This window comes from Pristiophorus japonicus, chromosome 24 (genome assembly GCF_044704955.1).
Source record: "Pristiophorus japonicus isolate sPriJap1 chromosome 24, sPriJap1.hap1, whole genome shotgun sequence".
Classification (NCBI taxonomy): domain Eukaryota; kingdom Metazoa; phylum Chordata; class Chondrichthyes; family Pristiophoridae; genus Pristiophorus; species Pristiophorus japonicus.
Window position 1 is genome coordinate 7,951,142 of NC_092000.1, and position 26,173 is coordinate 7,977,314.

Here is a 26,173-nt window from a genome sequence, read left to right on the forward strand (position 1 = left end):
CTAATGTGCAGAAATCATTTGGACCAAACCAAATTACAGTTCACTAAAAGCTACGAACAACCCGAAGACGACACCACCAACTTCGACCCTCCAACACACACACAAGTGGCAACTGACATCACGGTTGACCACGAAGCTAAACTCACCATCCCCAGCAGCCCGTCAAGGCCAGCTGCCCAGCAGCCCACTGAAGAACCAACCAACTCACCCACACCTGCATTTGTAGCTAGATGATCGACAAGGGAGTGAAAAGCCCCAGATCGTCTCACCCTGTAAATAAGTGTACTGTTGACTTTATGAGGGAGTGATGTTATGTATTTATCCCTTGGCAACCTGTATCACCCCACCACCAGAGGGCCTACCTGTTTGAGTCCCAAGGGATCCCAGCATCCCTTGGGAGCACAGTATATAAGCAGGCCTCCCACGCTGTACCAACACTCTGTAGTTCAATTAAAAGAGCTAAGGTCACACTTACTCATTGCATACAGTACTCAAGTTTCATCCTTTATTATGACCGTAATATTAACTTTGGACTTTTAGGGGTCGAAATTCCCTTAATAACGCCACCCATTAGCATTGCTAACTGGCAGCAAAGATCTACAGTCGGTGTCAAGTGGCATCCACAGCTCCAGAGAAATTCGGTAGGCTCTTTGGTAGAGGCGCCAAGAGGTAACGCTGCGCCTTCTAATGCCACCCAAGTCATGACATCATCCATTGTGTAACCCCACCTTGTGCCGCTCCCGCGATATTTGATTTGTACGGACCTAACGGTAAGGTGTCCGTACAGCCTGGGAAACGTGGGGGGAACATCACGGTGCTCGGGCGTATTCGCCCAGAGATCAAGGTAAGTTTTTTTCTTTCTTTATTTCATCATCTTGTCATTCATTGTATCAGTGGGGAAATTTGTGTGTCGGTCAGGGAAGTTTGAGGGTTTTTTCTTTTTTCACTTGCCTTCCCGTTTTCCAGCTAGCAGCCTCCCAATGGGGAAATTCAGTCGGCCTCCTGAGCTCCCGTCCGAGGATGAGTGTGCAACGTCACTTTTTAGCGCTGCTCTCTCATCTTTGGCCGTAAAAACTGAATTTGGCAGTTTGAGGCTGCACCTAACACCTGGCGGTGAAACGGCAGTACCAAGTTTCAACCCCTCAAATTCTTTGTTCCCAGTGTCCATTCGCATGTGCATTTTGGCTGGTGTTCCTCATCGAAGCCTATTTCATCAATCGATTTGTTTCCTCTTTCCCCTCTCAGATCCTTCTCTCCTGTCCCCTCTCCTACCTTCTCTCCTATCCCCTCTCCTACCTTCTCTCCTGTCCCCTCTCCTACCTTCTCTCCTATCCCCTCTCCTACCTTCTCTCCTGTCCCCTCTCCTACCTTCTCTCTTATCCCCTCTCCTACCTTCTCTCCTGTCCCCTCTCCTACCTTCTCTCCTATCCCCTCTCCTACCTTCTCTCCTGTCCCCTCTCCTACCTTCTCTCTTATCCCCTCTCCTACCTTCTCTCCTGTCCCCTCTCCTACCTGTTAACCAGTCAAGCCAACTTTCATGTTTCCTCCCGCAGCTACATTGCCCTCCAATTCCTATCCCAATGCACACTACTGCTCTATTTCATAATGTCTTACAGCTGTCCCAGTGTGAGTCTCGCTTTGACCAAGCACAGATCTACACTCAGTGCCTTTCTTCACAATCTCCAAAAAGTTTTGCAAGACACTGTTGCTGCCTCCTTATAAGGAGCAGCCTTAAATGCCCCATTCTTTTGTCCTGCTAGCCTGCAAGGATAGCCCCAATGCACCTACTGAGGCTAACCTTGCCAAACATTGGCACTCATCAGTGTTGCTTTGGGACCCCATGAGCAGATCAACAATCACCACCCACTCTTCATTTCTTCCCAATAGTTACCTTTATTCACAAACAAGGTTGTTGCCATCACAACTTTAGTGCAGATAGATTGCAGTGAGATTTTAACTTTGATGGAAACTTGGCTCACATGAGACAGCTTGCCCATTACTGAAGCCTCCTCCTTGCCGAGCTATGCTTTCCACCATCTGCCCCATTCAAACCACCATGGTGGCAGTGTGGCCCGTATCATGAAATCACCCCTCATCTCTCCCAATACTCCTACAGCACCACTGAGCACCTCAACTTGTTCCATCTTGCCTCGAATTTAAAAACCTTGTTGTCCATCACCCTGAGTCCAAAACCTCACTCTTGAGGTTCCTCCCAATGATATTCTCCCCCCCTTTCCTTGCCCATCCTCTGCACGGAGCTACGGATCATCATCGATGACATCAATCTCCATCTCGGCTCCCTTTGACTGCCTCTGAATTCACAGCCCTTCTGTCCTTTCTAAATCTCTCCCTCCATATAAACTCCCCCACCCATATTCACAGCCACCCCTCTGACCTTGCCATCTCTCGTGGCCTCAATGGCCTCCATCATTGATAAGATCACGTCTGGCCGCCACTGTATCCCTCACCACCCATATCCCATTCTAAACCCACTTCCTTCTGCATCCAAGACCATAACTGGAAAAAAAGGACTTTTCACCACCTTATTTACAAACGTGCTTTCGAACTTCCAACTACCTAACTATTGGCCCTGTATTCACCACAATACCTCCAGCTGCTGCCGATTTCCCCGCCCACTCATTCGCCTCCACCTTTGATGTCATTGTCCCCAACAAGACATTTACTTCCCCCTATTCTACTCAATCGCATGGCATTTTGAACTTCTCTCAATTATTTCTCAACTTTTTAAAAAACTAGTAGGATTGAACTCTGCCGTCTTCTTTTTGGGGACAGTAAGTGAGGGGGGTGGGACTTCCTGCGCTCAGCACGGAAGTCCTGCCCAGCCGCTGAATTGCGGTTACTGCCTCCCACAGGAAGTGGAGCGCAATGTCGAAACTCCATTTCCTTTCATGGTGGGTTCGGTGGCAATTACATGGCCTGCCTGTGTAACGCTGTTCGTTGCAACACCCCGCCCCTTCCGTTAAAGGGGAGGGCCGCTGTGAACTCTGTAGGCCATTTGGAGGCCTCCAGTGGAGCACCCAGCTAAGGGGTTTTATGGCCGCACCCCGGCACCGAGTCAGAGTGCTGGGCTGCACAATGGCGGCCGGATCCTGAGAAAGAAATGGCAATCAGCCCGACCGGTGAGTCGGGAAAAAACTAAGATGGCGGCGTGCAGTGCAACGCAGTTCCTCTTTAAGGTTCGCCTCAGGATGGGTCACAAGCCCAGTTCGCGACCTCCGAGGCCAGCACGGGCATTGACTGTGGTGACCGCTAGAGGTGCTAGCCAGTTTCCGCTGCAGGGCAAAAAGGGATCGCCGCACACGCCGATGATATCATCGCCGGAGGCGCAGCAGCCGGGGTGCTGCCGGAAGGGGCGTAGCGCTACCGTGTTCGCGCCTCCGCTAACTCCCACACAATTTCACAGGAGACGGTAGTGCCCCCACACCCCGGACGAAAACACTTTCGTGCCCCAGTAATGCCCCCGGAGACATAATGAGAGGCGCAGAACAGGGGAATTTCAGCCCTGCTGTTTCTTTTTTTAAAAAGGGACATCAATCTCAGATTAGGAGTGGGGCGACTCAGCGAAAAACTATTTTGGAATCTCTGCATTAAAATATAAGGAAAGGATACAATATGAATTTACAGTATCACGTTGTTGCAATCTATAATTTTGTATCAGCACTCAAACCTGAACCTGACTTATGTTATACCATCAGTGGTTATGCTTAGGCACAATATGCATCAACGTATACAGTTCAATTTCCAAAATATGATGCTCCATTTCTTAACACTTATATATAAAAATAGTGGTATTTACCTTGTTGAATGTTCTTCAATGAATGAGCTCTGCGCTCCACTCCCACCTTGTCCCATTGCTGGGTTTTGTCGAGGTAGTGTGTGACAATCACACCTGGGGTCATTGAAGCCATGTTCTGTTCTCCACAGCCAGTAGGAATTCTAATTAGATGTTTCAGTTTCGCTCCATCAATAGAATTTTCAATAGTTTCAGCAAAAAGTTCTCCTGTTTTGTTAACAAAATACATTTATAAGTATTCTGCCAAATATTTTTAAAAAGTCAGGGTTAGTCGATAGAATTATAACACTTTGGGCTCAATTTTCCCCAGTATTTGCACCGTTTATTTTGGAGCAGGCTGCTTTTTCTGGCCTAACTTAAAAATCCCCAGTGTCCCCAATTAATTTGCATCAGCGTAACTCAGTTACGTTTTTTTAGGTAAAATTTTTTTCACCAGCCACCGACGCCAATTCTGGCCATTTCGGCAACTTTGGCCAGCTAATAGTTACTCAATTTTTACTTAAGCCAGCGTATGTGGCCTCTCCAGAAAACCTTTGCAGAGAGTTAAAGTAATCGGCACAGGTAAGGAAATTGGCAAAGGTAAGTGCAGCAGATGCCGGACAGCAGCAGCAGGAAAGGTAAGAGAGAGGGAGAGAGAGAGTGGGGGAGGAAAAGAGAGGTGGGGGGAGGGAGAGGGGGTGGTGGGAAGCCTTTCGGGTGTAGTTAGCTGCGTGGACTGGGAGGAGACCACTTGGACTGGGCTAGGGGCAGGGAAGCGGACGGGAGGCCACTCGGCCTGGGCTAGGGGCAGGGGAGCGAACCGGCATGCCCTTTGGCCAGGGCTAGGGGCAGGAGTACGCACTGGCAAGCCCTTCAGCCAGATACAGAGAGAGAGAGAGAGAGAGAGGGAGATCGGAGAATTGAACAGGTGGGTGAGTTGGAGGTAAGTGGCTGCTATGTGTTTTTCAATTTTTTTAATGTGTTGGGAGCTGGCTGTATGCTTCACTTTTCAGCCTCAGCTCGCACTGTGTCCCTGGTTACCATAGCAGCCTGATCTTTTTGACGCAGATCAAGACTCCAACCCCAAAGCTAAAGGTCGGGTTACGCCAGGCCAAAATGAAGAAATCCAACAGGGAAACTTTAGAATATATTTTTTTGGCGTACTTGGGCCCCAAAAAATCGGGCGTAACTCTTCAAGTACTCCAAAAAAATGCTTTGGGAAAAATTGAGCCCTTTGAATCTCAAAAGGCAATGCCTCTCATTCACAACCACAAATCTTTGATTTCTTTCATTCTCTTGGAAAGAATGCTTTGAAAAGTCACTTTGAAAATAATCCCCACATCTTGGAAAAAAATAACAAGCATACAATTTTTTAAAAAAAACTTCTTACATTGAGAAGCAAATCTATCAAGGGAAGTCACCACTGAGAAGAGAAAAAAAGCCAAGTGCAGTTCCCAGATCCACATTCCAACCAGTAAAAATAAAGGAAAAACACGGTCATGGTTGTACCATTTGTTTTCGAAGGGTGATAATTATTACTCAGCAGGGAGGCAAGGCAGCTCATAAATTTCCCCTCAATTTTCAATCTTTGTTCAAGCGTCAAAATCCAGAGTAAATTATTATTGTAAAGATGGAAAGCTCATGTTCTGCTATCTTGAATACTCCAAATATGCACAATCTAGCAACGGGCTGGATTTTTGGATTTGTTCATTTTGGGGTGGTGATGGCAACAGGGTGGTCCTGATACTGCCCGGGAACAGTTTGTGCCTCAGTCAGCAAAATTGGACAGCTGGGCCCCAAATGTGGGGTGGGGCGCTAAGGGAGGTGTTTACACCTCTCTTAGGGCACTAGGCCGGCTGAGCAAGCGAAAATCCCAAGCTAAACAGCCTGGGAGCGCTCTCAGAGGCCTAGGGGAAAAAAGCGTGACAAAAAAGCCACCAAAAACATTCCCAACAAGTAACTCACACCACCACAACATAAATCGCAAAAACTAAAACTCAAAACAATCATACTTAACTGAGGTGGACATTATTTATGTCTCTGCAGCCACTACAGCTTGGACCGCCTGTGACGGCGCTCTACATATCAGGCTGGATCCAAAAATCGAGCCGGTGTCGCAACCAGGGGCATTGCACACCAGCTCGCCTCTTCCGGGTGGTTCCCGCCGAAACCGGCTCCGAAAACCCTGGCGGGACGCTGGAAGCCCACAAGAGCTTACTGCCGCCATTGCCATCCTTCCAGGGCGAAAACAGAGGCAACAAGCGGAAAATCCAGCCCAATGTGTTTGTCCCTTCAGTTTCTACAAGAAAATTGCCTTGATCTATTTGGACTATAGTCTATCACCACAATCAACATACCTTGAACACTGATGAATGTCAATGGTTCTGTACGTGGAACCATGTCATCTGGGACTTTGACATTAACATTAATCACTTGTTCTTCACCTAAATTGAGGAAAGAATATATTGATTTATATATTTTTAAAACTCTTTTCATAAAAATCCTTTACTTATTTTCTCAACAAGCATTGGTTTGGGTTTGTCTTTTTAAATCACCTCGGTTGTCTTCTCTGTACCCAAGTTACTCAACACTCCTGGAGTTCCAGTATTTTAATTCCACCCAATGTTCCACCAATGAAGAAGGAACCACCAAGATTCTTAAATAACTCTATTATGGTAACCTCAAGCTGACTGAACTTTCAATCCACGTCCCAATTTTCACTCTGTAGTACAAATTAGTAAGAGTGAGAAATGATTCGTAATATTAAACAGCTTGCCTTATTTTGCTTAAATTTTGGTAGAGGGATAGAATTGATAGCAGAGAAGTTATGTTAAACTTGTATAGAACTTTGATTAGACTGCACTTAGGAGTACTGTGAACAGCTCTGGTCTCCATATTACAAAAAGTATATACTGGAGACACTGGAGCAGGTGCAAAAAAAATTTACAAGGATGATACCAGAACTGAGAGCTTACCTATCAGGAAAGATTGAACAGGCTGGGGCTCTTTTCTCTAGAAAAGAGGTTGATGAGTGACCTGTTAGAGGTTTCTTATGGTAGACATAGACAAGCTGTTTTCACTTGTGGGGCTCCAAAACTAGGGGCCATAAATATAAGACAGTCACCAGTAAGGAATTCAGGAGAAACGTCTTTACTCAAGAGAATGGTTAGAATTTCGAACTCGCTGAAACAAGGCAAGTTGAGACAGATAGGTTAGCAGCAGCATTTAAGGAACAGCTAGATAAATACATGAGGGAGAAAAGTACAGAAGGTAATGTTGATAGAGTTAGATGAAGGTGGGTGGGAGGAGGCTCGTGTGGAGCATAAACACCAGCTAGACTACCAGTTGGGCCAAATGCTCTCTTTCTGTAAATTTTATGTAATTATTTCTTTCTGCCATAAACCTGTTCAAATTGCTGTTTTGCTTTCTTTCTCATTTTTCACATTACACTACGGGAGTGTGCGCTGCAACACTATTAAGGCACCAAATTAAAGCTCAAACCACTCGTCTTCCCATTATTTATTTTACGAAATTATTTGTACTCAAGGTAAGGGATGTTATTGTTGATTAACAAACCCATTCCTCCTTTACTAATCCCAGGCGCACCAGATTCAGAGAATCCCTTTACTGTGCCCCAACAATGCTCCTCGTTCAATAACAGCAAAGCACCTCTTCCAAGCAGTTAGACTGTCTAGCCAGCCTCAGATTACAAATGTCAGCTGTGGCTCAGTGGGTAGCACACTGGCATCTGCCTTAGAAGGTTGGGGGTTCAAGTCCAACACCAGTGATGTGAACACAAAAAAAAATCTAGGCTGATGCTCACAGTGCTGTACTGAGGGAGTGCTGCACTGTTGGAGGTGTTGTCTTTTGGATGAGACGAAGCCCTATCTGCTCTCTCAGGCGGACATAATAAGATCCCACAGCACTATTTCGAAGAAAAGCAGGGGAGTTAGTCTTAGTGTCCTGGGGCCAATATTTATCCCTCGATCAACATAACAAAAAAACAAATGATCTGGTCATTATCATATTGCTGTTTGTGGGAACTTGCTGTGCACAAATTGGCTGCTGCCTTTCCTACATTACAACAGTGGCAACACTCCAAAAAGTGCTTCATTGTGCTCTGGGACGTCCAGTGGTCGTGAAAGGCGCTGTATAAATCCAAGTCGGTCTTTCTTTCATTCTTTCTTTCAAATGATTACCCATTTGGTCCAAATTGTGGTTAGTTTTGTACTGTAGCCAACAGCCATTATGATTATAAGAACACAAGATAAGAACATAAGAAATAGGAGTAGGAGTAGGCCATTAATCCATTTCATTTAAAAATCATTACAGCCAGAAAAGAAAAGAATTTCATCCAATCAGCCTGAGCTCAGGTGAAAGGATGATGGGGTAATGGACCCTGAACCTTGGAAAGCCAGCAACCTCAAAACTGGATAATTGCTTCTCGCTGCTGCCTTGATATGATGTGATGTCCTCGGTGATGAATTCCTCAGCTCTCTTATAAAACACATCAGTTATCTAATGAATGCATGCCCTAGCTGCTGGTATATAATCCCCGTGGCCGATTGAAATAAACCCCATTCTACAGTTACAGACAGAGCAGTGCGGGCAGATGTCTGTTGCTGCAGGTCCTCATGCACCACTCAACTACTCCATCTTTGGTGAAGCGCACTTCTCTAATACACATCTTCTCACTCAGCTCCTCATCAGACCTGTGTTGCCTGTTAATTCTTTGGGGTGAGCAATATCTGGTGGGGTGCATCCTACTTAAATGCAACCTAACTCTCCTTTCCTCCATGATAATGGCTTAAAAATGTATATCCAGAGGGAATAATTATTCTCAACAAATCCTCACTGTGGGTGGCGTTAAGGGGGTCAAAATCTGCCAATGGTCTTACACTTCCAGAAGCAGTCACAAACAAGCCCAAGGCTGTGAAGGTCAAATTCTCTCCCCCACCCCGCAACCGCGAAACAAGTCTCTCCCAGCTACAGTAATAACTTCTCAAACTTTTAACAATCTCAGGCTCAAATAATCCTCAGTTGCACCTGTCTCAGTTAATCGTGGCAATGGCTGAGCACTTTATTTCTCATTATAAGCTACCCCAAATCAATGCGAGCATAAAACCAGCTATTTCGGGGCAGCTAACCGTTATTACCATATATTATAATGAGGCAGATGGTGAGTTAGCAGGCAAATCATGGTGAAGGCCAAATCACATTTGAAATCTCGACAGTGGGAGGAGGGGGCAAGGAGGAAATCAATTTCGAGGCAGGAAACCAGATGGAATGGATTCTGCTCCACCTTGCTAACCAAGGAAAAAGGTGCCTCAATTGTACATCCTAATTGGAATTTCAGGCCCATTATTGTTTGGTGAAAAGTATAAAATGGCAGCTTCACTGGCAGAAAATATCAATCCAATATTTTTACATTATTTGGAATCCTCCAGCTGAAATGGAAATTTTAATCACTTTTGAGTTTATTCAGGGAGTTAAAGGACCTCTCCAACCACTTGAATCCTGAGAGTAATTTTTTTATTGCTCTGAGAAAACGTTTCCTGGCACACACAAAAGTAGCATGAAAGGGGCCAAGGAAGATGAGGCAAGATCTCAGAACACCGACTGAACAACACCGCACTATAGATAAATATGAAAAGTTTATGGCAGTTTACTTTGAAATTAAGTCTGGGTATTATACAAGTATAAGATTATTCCATTAAAAATACTTATTCTCAGAGTAAATACAGCATTCCAGACAACCTGGCAAGCTACTCGAAATCTGCTGCTAGCTTCGTGCAAAAAAAAGTTTTATGCTTCTAGAAGAAGCTAATTCATCCCAATATGGGAGCATAAGGGGTAATTTTCTAACTTTGCATTCCCAGTTGGGGAGCCTTGCCCATTGGGAGCACATACAGACATGCACTGTGTGTGCTTTTTCTTGATTTTCTGTGCACCTGAGTTTCTGAGATGTGCTTCCAACGAGCATTACTCCCCCATTGGGAGCACGAGACCATGAAATTACACTTACCCCTTATATTAGAAGAGCAGGGGTATATAACGGTAAGTGTCATCTTGGTTTAATTCATGATATTTATCTTCTTGCGAGGGAAACAAAGCTGTATTTTAATCTTATCTGCTGCCAATTCCATCCCTCTCACTGGCCACTGTCTGAGCCTGAACCAGACTATTCACAACCTTGGCATCCTATTTAACCCTGAGCTAAGCTTCCGATCCCATATCCTCTTTATCACCAAGACTATCTACTTTTACCTCGATAACATCATCTGTCTCCGCCCCTGCCTCAACGCATCTGCTGCTGAAACCCTTTGTTGTCTCTAGACTCAACTACTGCAATGCTCTCCTGGCCAGCCTCCCACCTTGCACCCTCCATAAACTTGAGCTCATCCAAAGCTCTAATTTCCATATCCTTATTCCCACCAAGTCTTGCTCACACATCACCCATTGTGCTCGCTTCGATTTTAACACTTGTAAAGTCCTGTCCCCTCAGTACAGATTCACACGAGGCATGTAGTGAAGTCAAGGTCACTCTGGACCTGTACCTTTTATTTCACAGCTCTGGAACGCTGCACTTGCCTGAGACCTGTGCTTATATACCTGTCTCTTGTAAGTGCACCCCTGGTGGTAAGGTATGCTGGTGGTTACAGTTCATATCTTATTACAGTCATGTATAGCATGCTGGGATACAGTTATATATAATAATGTAAGATACATGACATCACCCTCCCCCAAGGTCTTATTGTCTTTATAGGTTCAGTCTCTCAGGTGGTCTATGCTCTCGTGTGGAGCGTCTGAGTTGTGGTTCAGTTGTTTGCCTTGGTGTCTGTTTTTCTTTGGGTGTGGTTGCTGGTATCTCGCCTGGGCTGTCTGTTTCGATTGGTGTGATTGTTGTTGACTCGCCTGGGCTGTCTGTTGGGATTGCCCTTTCCTCAGGTTGTTCCCTCTGTCTGTCCACCAGGTGTGGTGCGAGTTCCACATTGTAGTCTGCCTCTGGTTCCGCAGTGCTGTTGGTAAATCTGCTTTTGACTTGGTCTACATGCCTCCGGCAGGTTTTGCCATTGTCCATTTGTACTACCAGTAGCTTGTTTCCTTCCTTGCCCACTACTGTCCCTGCAAGCCATTTGGGACCCCTGCCATAGTTTAGTACAAACACTTTGTCCCCTATCTCATTCCATCTCCCCCTCGAATTTCTGACATGGTACTCAGTCAGCTTACGACGCTTTGCCTCAACAATTTAGTGCATGTCTGGGAGGACTAATGAGAGCCTTGTTTTTAAAGTCCTTTTCACCAACAGTTGTGCGGGGGGATCCCAGTCAGTGAGTGCGGACAAGATCTGTATGCCAACAGCAGTCGCGACAGGTGACCCTGCAGCGTGGGACCTTGGATTTTAAGCATGCCTTGTTTAATGATTTGCACTGCTCTCTCCGCCTGGCCGTTGGAGGCCGACTTGAACGGTGCCATCTTGACGTGATTTATGCCGTGGTCAATTATAAAGTCTTGGAATTCTGCGCTGGTGAAGCACGGACCATTGTCACTGACCAATGTGTCAGGGAGTCTGTGCGTTGCAAATGTGGTTGCGAGGCTCTCCACAGTGGTGGAGGTTGTGCTCGAGTTTAAAATGGTGCATTCGATCCACTTTGAAAATGCATCTACAGCTACGAGGAACATTTTGCCCATGAATGGGCCCGCATAGTCTACGTGCACCCGCGACCGCGGTTTGGTAGGCTAGGGCCAGGGGCTCAGTGGAGCCTCCCTGGGAGCATTGCTGAGTTGGGCACAAATGGTGCACCTTCGGACGCAGAGCTCCAAGTCCGCATCAATACAAGGCCACCAGACGTGGGATCTGGCTATGGCCTTCATGAGAACGATCCCCGGGTGCTCGCTGTGGAACTCCCGGATAAATGCCTCTCTGCCTCGCAGAGGCATGACTACTCGGCTGCCCCACATCAGGCAGTCTGCTTGTAGTGATAGCTCGTGCATGCGCCTGTGAAAGGGTTTTAATTCCTCGGGGCAGGCATCGCAAGCCTCTGCCCAGTCACTAGTTAGGACACATCTTTTTACTAAGGATAACGTGGGGTCGTTGGCCGTCCAGGCTCTGATTTGGCGAGCCGTCATGGGCGAACCTGTGGACTCAAAGGCATTGATTGCCATGACTATCTCAAAGTCCTGTTCATCAGACCCGTCCGTGGCCGCCGGGGTAGCCTGCTGAGCGCGTCGGCACAGTTGTCTGTGCCTGGCTTGTGCCTTATGGTATAGTCGTAGGACGCCAGCATGAGTGCCCACCATTGAATTCGTGCCGAGGCGTTGCCGTTTATTGCCTTGCTCTCGGATAGGAGGGAGGTGAGGGGCTTGTGGTCGGTTTCCAATGTGAACTTGGCCCCGAAAAGGTTTGGTGCATCTTTTTGACACCGTACACGCACGCGAGCGCCTCCTTCTCTACCATCCGTACCCGCGCTCCGCCCGCGAAAGTGACCTGGCGGCATAAGCTATGGGTTGTAATTTGCCTGCACGATTGACACGTTGCAAAATGCACCCGACCCCATACGCTGACGCATCGCATGTGAGAACTAGCTTTTTACCTGGGTCAAAGAAAGTCAAAACACTGTTGGAACACAGAAGGTTGCGTGCCTTATTGAAGGCGCGTTCCTGGGCGTCCCCCCAAAACCAATCGCACCCCTTCCTGAGTAGCACGTGGAGAGGCTCCAGCAGCGTGCTTAAGTTCTGCATAAAGTTCCCAAAATAATTGAGTAGCCCGAGAAAGGCGCGCAGTTCTGAGACATTCCGGGGCCTGGGTGCCAGGCGAATTGCTTCTGTTATGGACTCTGTTGGGCGGATTCCATCAGCAGCAATCCTTCTGCCCAAAAATTCAACCTCGGGTGAGAGAAACAGGCACTTGGATTTCTTGACTCGTAGGCCTACCCGATCCAACCGCTTTAGTACTTCTTCCAAATTACGGAGATGGGAGTCGGTGTCCCTGCCCGTGATAAGTATGTCGTCTTGAAATACAACCGTCCCCGGGATGGACTTGAGCAGACTCTCCATGTTGTGCTGGAAAATGGCAGCTGCCGACCTGATGCCGAATGGGCATCGATTGTACATGAAAAGGCCTCGATGTGTGTTGATGGTGGTGAGTAGCTTGGATTCCTCGGTCAATTCTTGCGTCATATACGCAGATGTGAGGTCTAATTTTGAGAAAAGTTTACCTCCAGCCAATGTGGCAAATAAGTCCTCCGCTCTGGGCAGCGGGTACTGGTCCTGTCGGGAGACTCTGTTTATGGTAGATTTGTAGTCCCCACAGATTCGTACGGATCCATCAGGCTTCATAACTGGGACAATGGAACTTGCCCAGTCGCTAAATTCCACAGGTGGTATAATGCCTTCCCACAGAAGCCTGTCTAGTTCGTGTTCAATCTTTTCCCTCATCACATAGGGTACAGCTCTGGCCTTGTGATGGACCGGTCTAGCATCCTGTGTGATGTAGATTTTGATTTTGGCCCCTTTGAAAGTGCCCATACCTGGCTGAAAGAGATGTTCAAATCGCTTTATAACTGTTGAACAGGAGGTCCGTTCCTCTAATGACATGGCATGGACATCATCCCATTTCCAGTTTAGTTTTGCCAGCCAGCTTCTCCCCACCAGTGCTGGGGGGTCTCCGGGACAATCCACAGGGGAAGTCGGTTCACTGTCCCTTTGTGTGTGACAGAGAGCATGGTGCTGCCGAGGACTGGTACGATTTCTTTGATATAGGTCCTTAGTTTGGTGTTGACCCTTGTGAGTTTTGGTCTGTCTCTTTTATGCGGCCACAGTTGTTCAAATTGTTGAGCGCCCATGAGAGATTGACTCGCTCCTGTATCGAGCTCCATGTTGACAGATATCTCGTTGAGTAGGAACCTCATCATTATAGGAGGGGTCCTGTTGTAGGAGCAGTGGCCATTGATCGCGTTGCCCGCTGTACATCGGTGTCCCGGGTACTGTCACCACCATCTTCAGGTCCGCTTTCCAACCCATCCAATTTGTATACCAGCCGAGCTGCTGTTTTTTTGCACATGCGGGCCAAATGCCCTGTATATTCACAGTTCCTGCAAACAGCCTGCTGAAATCGACATTCCCTTGATGAGTGCTCACCCCCAGACCTCCAGCACGGACTGCTTGCAAAGAATGGGCTGCGTCTGGCTGATCTCTCTTGAGCTTCTCTCAGTTTGTAGTTGATTGCTCGCATTGTGGGTTGATGAGGTGTGAACGGCCGTTTCTGTGGCCCTTGATGGCTTCTGTTGCCACTGCTTGCTGTCGAAAGCCTGTTCTGCCGGTTTTGTCTGTGTGTGGGGGTAGCAGCTTTTCTAATGCTGTGAACTCCTTGTTCCATTATTTCGTTAGTTGTCATGCCTGCATTGTAAATCAACCTCATTTCTTCTTCCCCTACCAAGAATGTCTATGCAACCAGTGCTGCTGCCTCTAAGGTCAGGTTCTTGGTCTCTATGAGCTTTCGGAATATGCCTGCGTGGCCTATTCCTTCAATAAAAAAGTCTCTCAGCATTTCTCTCCTCAGTTCATCAGAGAACTCACATAAACTAGCCAACCTCCGAAGTTCCACCACGAAGTCGGGTATGCTCTGGCCCACACAGCGTCTGTAGTTGTAGAACCTGTGTCTGACCATGTGTAGGCTGCTCACTGGCTTCAGGTGGTCTCTTACCAGTGTGCTCAATCTTCAAACGACTTGCTTGCTGGTTTCTCAGGTGCCAACAGATCCTTCAATTAAGCGTAGGTTTTCGAGCCACAGCTGGTCAAGAGATGGGCTCTTCTCTTGTCTGCTGTATCATCACCTAACCAGTCTTTGGTTACAAAGCTTTGCTGGAGCCTTTCTATAAAGTCCTCCCAATTGTCTCCCGCATTGTACTTTTCATCTAATCCGTTGTTCACCATTCTGTGGATTCTGTAATCCCGTAACCCGTCGCCACTGTAAAGTCCTGTCCCCTCAGTACAGATTCACACGAGGCATGTAGTGAAGTCAAGGTCACTCTGGACCTGAACATTTTATTTCACAGCTCTGGAATGCTGCACTTGCCTGAGACCTGTGCTTATATACCTGTCTCTTGCAAGTGCACCCCCGGTGGTAAGGTATGCTGATGGTTACAGGTCATATCTTATTACAATCATGTATAGCATGTTGGGATACAGTTATATATAATAATGTAAGATACATGACAACTCTCATCCTTGTTTTCAAATCCCCTTGTGACCTCGCCCCCCACCCTATCTCTGTAATCTCCTCCAACCCAACAACCTCCGAGATTTCTGCATTTCTCCAATTCTAGCCTCTTATGCATTTCCGATTTTCATCACGCCACCATTGGAGGCCGTGCCTTCAGCTGCCTCGGCCACAAGCTCTGGAATTCCCTCTTTAAACCTCTCCTCCTCTCTTTCCTCTATTAATAGGCTCCTTAAAACCTACCACCTGTCCTTAGGCTCCTTATATGGCTCGGTGGCAAATTTTGTTTGATAACGCTCCAGTGAAGCACCTTGGGACTTTTACTACATTAAAGGCGCTGTATAAATGCAGGTTGTTGTTGCTGTGTAAACCCAACTAAAATAGGATTAATGATGTTTTGACAACCATTTGTTATAAAAGTGTTAATGGTGCGAAAGGATCTAACCTTTGGGATCCAAAATGAAAGCTTGCACTGGACGTTCAATTTTTTTCCCTTCTGGCTGCAAAAAAACAAGAATACAATGAGAATGCTAGAGTCTGGTGTCTAATAGGTCTGGATTTATCATAATTTATAATTTGCCATGATTTCTATTAAATGTCAGCGTTTGCATCTTGCGGGGTTGGTGGCTGTTACCAAAATCTTTTAGATTCCTAACAATCCAATTTTCTGTTTGAGACTCAATCCCAATTGAGAAATTCGAGTCTAAGATAAACTAGTTTATTACAATCGCTTAGAGTGGTTACGAATGCTAAAAACACCTGGAAATTTCATTATATTGTACTTACCACCACTAGAAGGGATTTTATCACACCATCAGTAACAAGTTTGTCATAGACGGAGGCCTTGACTTCAATTTCTACTTCTCCAATTTTCAATGGAACTATGACAAAAGGCACTGCAGTAGATGACTTTCCATCAATATCAACTGTTTGTCTGAATCTCGCGGTTGGTTTTGCACTGCTGCATATGTCCGCATTGTAAGCAAACTCTACACGCACCTAGAATTTAAAATGTAATTAAATTCTAAAGGATTATTAAACGGTGGAACTATTGATTCGAAGAATTTATATGTAGTAACACACATCTACATTATGTCAAAAACTGTGGGCGTAACACTTCCAACTTATTTGTTTCAAAAGTGCACTTCTGATTTGAAAGCTGAAATTGAAAAAAACTACCTTCAATCGGCAATATTCCTCGAAAAAATAACAATTAAACTGGGATTGACTTTTAGTATACGTTTAAACTTTGTGGCCTTAAATTCACATAGCGTCATCTTAGCAGTAGAATAATGCATGGTGCAGAAGTGTCAGAACAGAGGCAAGAAACTAATTGCAATGGCCTTAGAGGGCTGCTGCTAACGGAGGAAGAGGCAGCCTCTAAGCTGCTTGAAAAGCACGCAGTACATTTGGTAATGGAACAATTTTCAACAGCAACTTAATATTTATATAGAGCCTTTAAAGTAGCAAATCTTCCCCAGGCAACAGTACCCGAGACCTGCAGCACACGAGGCCTGCAATAGTGATTTCCTCTCCTGTCAAAATTGCTCAAGTGAGGCAGACCCTGTAAAATTCGCTATGGTCAGCATATGTTCGATGCAAAAACCCATTCCACTGACTTTACAGCAGATTTCTGTTCAAGGGGAAAAGAAATCACAGCTTTGGCATCAACCTTAAAAGTAAAGCCAGTGTGACTAAATGACCCAGCCTAAGAGCAATTAGCCTTTAATTAACCCAAGAATACACAGCAATTACACCGTTAACTTAAAGGCTTTAAAAAAGACTTGTATTTACATTGCGCCTTTCACGACCTTAAGTTGTCCCAACGTGCTTTATAGCTAATGAAGTACTTTTGAAGTGTTGTAATGTAGGAAAGGATACAACCAATTTACATAGCGTAAGGTTCCACAAACAGCAATAAAATAAATGACCAGATCATAAGAACATAAGAAATAGGAACAGGAGTAGGCCATACTGCCCCTCGAGCCTGCTCCGCCATTTAATACGATCATGGCTGAACTGATCATGGACTCAGGTCCACTTCCGTGCCCGTTCCCCATAACCCCTTATTCCCTTATCGTTTAAAAAACTGTCTATTTCTGTCTTAAATTTATTCAATGTTCCAGCTTTCACAGCTTTTTGAGGCAGCGATTTCCACAGTGGCAGCGAATACAAACCTCTCATAGAAACATAGAAAATAGGTGCAGGAGAAGGCCATTCGGCCCTTCGAGGCTGCACCACCATTCAATATGATCATGTGATTATGCAACTTTAGTACCCCATTCCTGCTTTCTCTCCATACCCCTTGATCCTTTTAGCCATAAGGGCCACATCTAACTCCCTTTTGAATATATCTAACGAACTGGCCTCAACAACTTTCTGTGGTAGAGAATTCCACAGGTTCACAATTTTCTGAATGAAGAAGTTTCTCCTCATCTCGGTCCTAAATGGCTTACCCCTTATCCTTTGTCTGTGACCCCTGGTTCTGGACTTCCCCAACATCGGGAACATTCTTCCTGCATCTAACCTGTCCATTCCCGTCAGAATTTTATATGTTTCTATGAGATCCCCTCTCATTCTTCTAAGTTCCAGTGAATAAAAGCCTAGTCGATCCAGTCTCTCTTCATATGTCAGTCCTGCCATCCCGGGAATCAGTCTGGTGAATCTTCGCTGCACCCCCTCAATAGCAAGGTGGTCCTTCCTCAGATTAGGAGACCAAAACTGAACACAATATTCCAGGTGAGGCCTCACCAAGGGCCTGTACAACTGCAGTAAGACCTCCCTGCTCCTATACTCAAATCCCCGAGCTATGAAGGTCAACATACCATTTGCCTTCTTCACCGCCTGCTGTACCTGCATGACTACCTTCAATGATTGATCTACCATGATACCCAGGTCTCGTTGCACCTCCCCTTTTCCTAATTTGCCGCCATTCAGATAATATTCTGCCCTCGTGTTTTTGCCACAAAAGTGGATAACATCAAATTTATCCACATTATACTGCATCTGCCATGAATTTGCCCATTCACCTAACCTGTCCAAGTCACACTGCAGCCTCTTAGCATCCTCCTCGCAGCTCACACTGCCACCCAGCTTAGTGTCATCTGCAAACTTGAAGATATTACACACAATTCCTCCATCTAAAGCGTTAATGTATATTGTAAATAGCTGGGGTCCCAGAACTGAGCCCTGCAGCATCCCATAAGTCACTGCCTGCCATTCTGAAAAGGACCCATTTATCCCGACTCTCTGCTTCCTGTCTGCCAACCAGTTCTCTATCCACGTCAATACATTAACCCCAATACGATGTGCTTTAATTTTGCACACCAATCTCTTGTGTGGGACCTTGTCAAAAGCCTTTTGAAAGTCCAAATACACCACATCCACTGGTTCTCCCTTGTCCACTCGACTAGTTACATCCTCAAAAAATTCCAGAAGATTTGTCAAGCATGATTTCCCTTTCATAAATCCATGCTGACTTGGACCGATCCTACCACTGCTTTCCAAATGCGTTGCTACTACATCTTTAATAATTGAGTCCAACATTTTCCCCACTACCAATGTCAGGCTAACGAGTCTATCAAATCTGAGGACTGGGAGAAATTTAGAATTCAGCAGAGGAGGACAAAGGGTTTAATTAGGAGGGGGAAAATAGAGCACGAGAGGAAGCTTGCTGGGAACATAAAAATTGACTGCAAAAGCTTCTATAGATACGTGAGGAGAAAAAGATTAGTGAAGACAAACGTAGGTCCACTGCAGTCAGAATCAGGTGAATTTATAATGGGGAACAAAGAAATGGCAGACCAATTGAACAAATACTTTGGTTCTGTCTTCCCGAAGGAAGACACAAATAACCTTCCGGAAATACTAGGGGACAGAGAGTCTAGTGAGAAGGAGGAACTGAAGGAAATCCTTATAAGTCAGGAAATTGTTTTAGGGAAATTGATTGGATTGAAGGCCGATAAATCCCCAGGGCCTGATAGTCTGTATCCCAGGGTACTTAAGGAAGTGGCCCGAGAAATAGTGGATGCATTGGTGATCATTTTCCAGCAGTCTATCGACTCTGGATCAGTTCCTATGGACTGAAGGGTAGCTAATATAACACCACTTTTTAAGAAAGGAGGGAGAGAGAAAATGGGGAATTATACACCAGTTAGCCTGACATCAGTGGTGTGGAAGATGTTGGAATCAATTATTAAAGATGAAATAGCAGCGCATTTGGAAAGCAGTGACAGGATCGGTCCAAGTCAGCATGGATTTATGAAGGGGAAATCATGCTTGACAAATCTTCTAGAATTTTTTGAGGATGGAACTAGTAGAGTGGACAGGGGAGAACCAGTGGATGTGGTGTATTTGGACTTTCAAAAGGCTTTTGACAAGGTCCCACACAAGAGATTGGTGTGCAAAATTAAAGCACATCGTATTGGGGTTAATGTATTGACGTGGATAGAGAACTGGTTGGCAGACAGGAAGCAGAGTGTCGGGATAAACGCATCCTTTTCAGAATGGCAGGCAGTGACTAGTGGGGTGCCGCAGGACTCAGTTCTGGGACCCCAGCTTTTAACAATATATATCAATGATTTAGATGAAGGAATTGAGTGTAATATCTTCAAGTTTTCAGATGACACTAAGCTGGGTGGTGGTGTGAGCTGTGAGGAGGATCTAAGAGGCTGCAGAGTGACTTGGACAGGTCAGGTGAGTGGGCAAATGCATGGCAGATGCAGTATAACGTGGATAAATGTGAGGTTATCTGCTTTGGTGGCAAAAATACGAGGGCAGAATATTATCTGAATGGCAGCAGATTAGGGAAAGGGGAGGTGCAATGAGACCTAGGTGTCATGGTACATCAGTCATTGAAAGTTGGCATGCAGGTACAGCAGGTGGTGAAGAAGGCAAATGGCTAGGGGATTTGAGTATAGGAGCAAGGAGGTCTTACTACAGTTGTACAGGGCCTTGGTGAGGCCTCATCTGGAATATTGTGTTCAATTTTGGTCTCCTAATCTGAGGAAGGACGTTCTGGCTATTGAGGGAGTGTAGCGAAGATTCACCAGACTGATTCCCGGGATGGTAGGACTGACATGTGAGGAGAGTTTGAACCAACTGGGCCTATATTCATTGGAGTTTAGAAGAATGAGAGGGGATCTCATAGAAACATATAAAATACTGACTGGATGGACAGATTAGATGCAGGAAGAATGTTCCCGATGTTGGGGAAGTCCAGAACCAGGAGACACAGTCTAAGGATAAGGGGTAAGCCATTTAGGACCGAGATGAGGAGAAACATCTTCACCCAGAGAGTTGTTAACCTGTGGAATTCTCTACCGCAGAGAGTTGTTGATGTCAGTTTGTTGGATATATTCAAGAGGGAGTGAGATATGACCCTTACGGCTAAAGGGATCAAGGGGTATAGAGAGAAAGCAGGAAATGGGTACTGAGATGATGATCAGCCATGATCTTATTGAATGGTGGTGCAGGCTCGAAGGGCCGAATGGCCTACTCCTGCACCTATTTTCTATGTTTCTATGTTTCCATAATGCCCTGTTTTCTCTCTCCCTCCTTTTTTAAAAAGTGGGGTTACATTAGCTACGCTCCAATCCATAGGAACTGATCCAGAGTCTATAGAATGTTGGAAAATGACCCCGAATGCATCCACTATTTCTAGTGCCACTTCCTTAAGTACTCTGGGATGCAGACTATCAGACCCTGGGGATTTATCGGTCTTCAATCGCATCAATTTCCAATCACAATTTCCTGACTAATAAGGATTTCCTTCAGTTCCTCCTTCTCGCTAGATCCTCAGTCCCCTTGTATTTCCAGAAGGTTATTTGTAACAAACAGTAGTAGTGAGGTTGGGGACAGCATCAAACAAGAAATAAGGGATGTGTGCAATAAAGGTACAGCAGTTATCATGGGTGACTTTAATCTACACATTGATTGGGCTAACCAAACTGGTAGCAATGCGGTGGAGGAGGATTTCCTGGAGTGTATTAGGAATGGTTTTCGAGACCAATATGTCGAGGAACCAACTAGAGAGCTGGCCATCCTAGACTGGGTGATGTGTAATGAGAAGGGACTAATTAGCATTCTTGTTGTGCGAGGCCCCTTGGGGAAGAGTGACCATAATATGGTAGAATTCTTTATTAAGATGTAGAGTGACACAGTTAATTCGCAAACTAGGGTCCTGAACTTAAGGAAAGGTAACTTCGATAGTATAAGGCGTGAATTGGCTAGAATAGACTGGCAAAGGATACTTAAAGGGTTGATGGTGGATAAACAATGGCAAACATTTAAAGATCACATGGATGAACTTCAGCAATTGTACATCCCTGTCAGGAGTAAAAATAAAACGGGGAAGGTGGCTCAACTGTGGCTAACAAGGGAAATTAAGGATATTTTTAAAACCAAGGAAGAGGCATATAAATTGGCTAGAAAAAGCAACAAACCGGAGGACTGGGAGAAATTTAGAGTTCAACAGAGGAGGACTAAGGGTTAAATTAAGAAGGGAAAAATAGAGTATGAGAGGAAGCTTGCAGGGAACATAAACACTGACTGCAAAAGCTTCTTAAATATGTGAAGAGAAAAAGATTAGTGAAGACAAAAGTGCGTCCCTTGCAGTCAGATTCAGGTAAATTTATAATGGGGAACAAAGAAATGGCAGACCAATTGAACAAATACTTCGGATCTGTCTTCACGAGGGAAGATACAAATAACTTTCCAAATGTACTAGGGGACAGTGGGTCTAGTGAGAAGGAGGAACTGAAGGATATCCTTATTAGGCAGGAAATTGTGTTAGGGAAATTGATGGGATTGAAGGCCGATAAATCCCCGGGGTCTGATCGTCTGTATCCCAGAGTACTTAAGGAAGTGGCCCTAGAAATAGTGGATATATTGGTGATCATTTTTCAACAGTCTATCGACTCTGGATCAGTTCCTATGGACTGGAGGGTAGCTAATGTAACACCATTTTTTAAAAAAGGAGGGAGAGAGAAAACGGGTAATTATAGACCGGTTAGCCTGACATCAGTAGTGGGGTAATTATTGGAATCAATCATTAAGGATGAAATAGCAGAGCATTTGGAAAGCAGTGACAGGATCAGTCCAAGTCAGCATGGATTTATGAAAGGGAAATCATGCTTGACGAATCTTATGGAATTTTTTGAGGATGTAACTAGCAGCGTGGACAAGGGAGAACCAGTGGATGTGGTGTATTTGGACTTCAAAAGGCTTTTGACAAGGTCCCGCACAAAAGATTGGTGTGCAAAATCAAAGCGCATGGTATTGGGGGTAACGTACTGATGTGGATAGAGAACTGGTTGGCAGACAGGAAGCAGAGAGTCAGGATAAATGGGTCCTTTTCAGAATGGCAGGCAGTGACTAGTGCAGTGCCGCAGGGCTCAGTGCTGGGACCCCAGCTCTTTACAATATACATTAACGATTTAGATGAAGGAATTGAGTGTAATATCTCCAAGTTTGCAGATGACACTAAACTGGGTGGCAGTGTGAGCTGTGAGGAGGATGCCAAGAGGCTGCAGTGTGACTTGGACAGGTTAGGCGCGTGGGCAAATGCATGGCAGATGCAGTATAATATGGATAAATGTGAGGTTATCCATTTAGGGGCAAAAACACGAAGGTAGGATATTATCTGAATGGCGGCAGATTAGGAAAAGGGGAGGTGCAACGAGACCTGGGTGTCATGGTTCATCAGTCATTGAAAGTTGGCATGCAGGTACAGCAGGCAATGAAGAAGGAAAATGGTATGTTGGCCTTCATAGCTAGGGGATTTGAGTATAGGAGCAGGGAGGTCTTGTTGCAGTTGTACAGGACCTTCGTGAGGCCTCACCTGGAATATGGTGTTCAGTTTTGGTCTCCTAATCTGAGGAAGGACGTTCTTGCTATTGAGGGAGTGAAGCGAAAGTTCATCAGACTGATTTCAGGGATGGCTGGACTGTCATATGAGGAGAGACTGGATAAACTGGGCCTTTATTCACTGGAGTTTAGAAGGATGAGAGGGGATCTCATAGAAACGTCCATAAATCTGACGGGACTGGACAAGTTAGATGCAAGAAGAATGTTCCCGATGTTGGGGAAGTCCAGAACCAGGGGACATAGTCTTCGGATAATGGGTAGGCCATTTAGGACTGAGATGAGGAGAAACTTCTTCACTCAGAGAGTTGTTAACCTGTGGAATTCCCTGCCGCAGAGAGTTGTTGATGCCATTGGATATATTCAAGAGGGAGTTAGATATGGCCCTTACGGCTAAGTGGATCAAGGGGTATGGAGAGAAAGCAGGAAAGGGGTACTGAGGGAATGATCAGCCATGATCTTATTGAATGGCGGTGCAGGCTCGAAGGGCCGAATGGCCTACTCCTGCACCTATTTTCTATGTTTCTATGTTATTTGTGTCTTCCTGCGTGAAGACAGAACCAAAGTATTTGTTCATTTGGTCTGCCATTTCCTTCTTCCCCATTATAAATTCACCTCATTCTGACTGCAAGGGATCTACATTTGACTTCACTAATCTTTTTCTCTTCACATATCTATAGAAGCTTTTGCCATTAGTTTGCACTAGAAAACACTCCCCCTAGGACATTGGTTCTGGTCCTGCCTAGGTGCAAACCGTCCGGTTTGTAGTGATCCCACCTCCCCCAGAACCAGTTCCAATGTCCCAGGAATTTGAATCCCTCCCTCTTGCACCATTCTTCAAGCCACATATTCATCTTAACTATCCTGCTATTTCTACTCTGACTAGCACATGGCACTGGTAGCAATCCTAAGATTACTACCTTTGAGGTCCTACTTTTTAATTTAACTCCTAGTTCCATAAATTCAGCTTGTAGGACCTCATCCCTTTTTTTTTACCTATATCGTTGGTACCAATATGCACCATGACAACTGGCTGCTCACCCTCCCCCTTTCAGAATGCCCTGCAACCGCTCCGAGACATCCTTGACCCTTGCACCAGGGAGGCAACTTACCATCCTGGAGTCTTGATTGCGGCCGCAGAAACGCCTATCTCAGAGAAAAAGTTTCTCCTCGTCTCAGTTTTAAATAGGCGGCCCCTTATTCTAAGATCATGCCCTCGAGTTCTAGTCTCCCTATCAGTGGAAACAGCCTCTCTGCATCCACCTTGTCAAGCTCCCTCATAATCTTACATGGTTTTTCTGAATTCCAATGAGTAGAGGCCCAACCTACTCCACCTTTCCCCATAAGTCAACCTCCTCATCTCCAGAATCAACCTGGTGAACCTTCTCTGAACTGCCTCCAAAGCAAGTATATCCTTTCGTAAATATGGAAACCAAAAGTGCACGCAGTATTCCAGATGTGGCTTCACCAATACCATGTATAACTAGAGCAAGACTTCATTGCGTTTAAACTCCATCCCCTTTGCAATAAATGCCAAGATTCCATTGGTCTTCTTGATCATTTGCTGTACCTTCATATTAACCTTTTGTGTTTCATGCACAAGTACCCCCAAGTCCCGCTGTACTGCAGCACCTTGCAATCTTTAAATAATAACTTTCTCTTTAATTTTTTTCTGCCAAAGTGCATGACCTCACAACATTGTACTCCATCTGCCAAATTTTTGCCCACTCACTTAGCCTGTCTATGTCCTTTTGTCCTCCTCACACATTGCTTTTCCTCCTATCTTTATATCATCAACAAACTTGACTACATTACACTCGGTCCTTTTTTCCAAGTCGTTAATATAGATGGTAAATAGTTGGGGTCCCAGCACTGATCCCTGCGGCATACCACTAGTTATTGATTGCCAACCCGAGAATGAATAATTTATCCTGACTCTCTGTATTCTGTTAGTTACCAATTCTCAATCCATGCTAATATATTACCCCAACCCCGTGAACATTTATCTTGTGCAGTAACCTTTTATGTGGCTCTTTGTCAAATGCCTTTTGGAAGTCCAAATACACCACATCCACTTATCCACCCTGTTCGTTACATCCTCAAAGAATTCTAACAAATTTGTCTATTTTAGGACTTGCTTCAGAGATAGTGGTTGGCCAGGATATTAAGCTATGGACAACTAACTGTACATTAGTAGCAACACAATGGGGCTGAATTTACAGTCAGAGGCTTCCTGCGTAGAGGCCCACCTATCCCAGGAGCGCATGTGGTTCACAAGCGCCCCAGGTTCTCGTGGGCTTGTCCAACCAATCAAACAAGGGAATCCCATTCATGCTTATGGGGATTCCGAATGTACGGAACTCCCATAAGTATGAATGGTGATCGCATAAAAAATACCTCTACACATCAAAACATTTTTTTTTAAATTACATATTTAAAATGAATGAAAACAGCATTTAATTAAATATTTAAAACAAAAATTTAATTTTTTGAAAAAATAAATTTATATGTTTTACGGGGCTAACAATAAATCTACCTTATTGCACAGGATTAGAAATGTATAAATGAATGATTAAATTATATTTTTCTGTTTTTAAAAACTTTACCAGGCGTAAAAATTTCACGGCATTCGCTGGGCAGAATAGCCCAACTCTCCGCTAGTGGATGCACTTTTCCCTGGGATTCGTACGATCTGTCGAGAGAACTCTCCGGGTCTTAGCGCATGCCTAAACACGTAACTTACGCGGCCCCTAGGGACACATGCGCAACTCATACGCGCCCGTAAGGACCGCAAGTTATGGCCCATTATATTCTGCAGTAAATGGTAAAATGCTCTTATCTTTATGAAACATCATCATATTGTTATCAGCACCACAAGTGTATTAATGAATAAAATTTATCACTTGGAAATTGTCATTTGTAAACCTGTAACCAGCCTTGGAGTTTCTAATTGTTTATATTCTGTTTTCTCACTGAGACACCACTTCCACTTCTCAATGCTCCTGTTGATCAAATCAACTATGAAGAAATCCATGCTGTTAAGATTCTTTTTTGCTTACCTTTATTAAGATGCTATGCTGTGGATCAATATTGAGATTGGCCCCAATAGTCCACCAACCAGTATCACATCTGCTAGTGTCCTCCAGCACTAACCTCAGCCAGGGTTTGTGGGGTCAGTGGAAGTGTACCTCATTTGCATGGAGCCAGGTGGTTTCTCAAGAGGGAGAAAATCCTCAACCCATCTGTCCTTGCAAACTACCACCCCATCTCCAACCTCCCATGCCTCTCCAAAGTCT

The 26,173-nt window shown here is 45.1% G+C and overlaps 1 protein-coding gene across 1 annotated transcript in view; it reads right to left on the reverse strand.

Annotated features, from left to right (window-relative positions):
- The window catches only part of LOC139237909 (complement C3-like), a 179,440-nt gene that overhangs the window by 66,911 nt on the left and 86,356 nt on the right, over window positions 1-26,173 (reverse strand). Inside the window, exons 21-24 of the mRNA XM_070867201.1 lie at window positions 15,801-16,013; window positions 15,460-15,514; window positions 6,151-6,237; window positions 3,818-4,021 (exon numbers count right to left, since the gene is read on the reverse strand). Of these exons, the coding sequence (XP_070723302.1) occupies window positions 3,818-4,021; window positions 6,151-6,237; window positions 15,460-15,514; window positions 15,801-16,013 (559 nt within the window). The remainder of the gene's footprint in view (window positions 1-3,817; window positions 4,022-6,150; window positions 6,238-15,459; window positions 15,515-15,800; window positions 16,014-26,173) is intronic.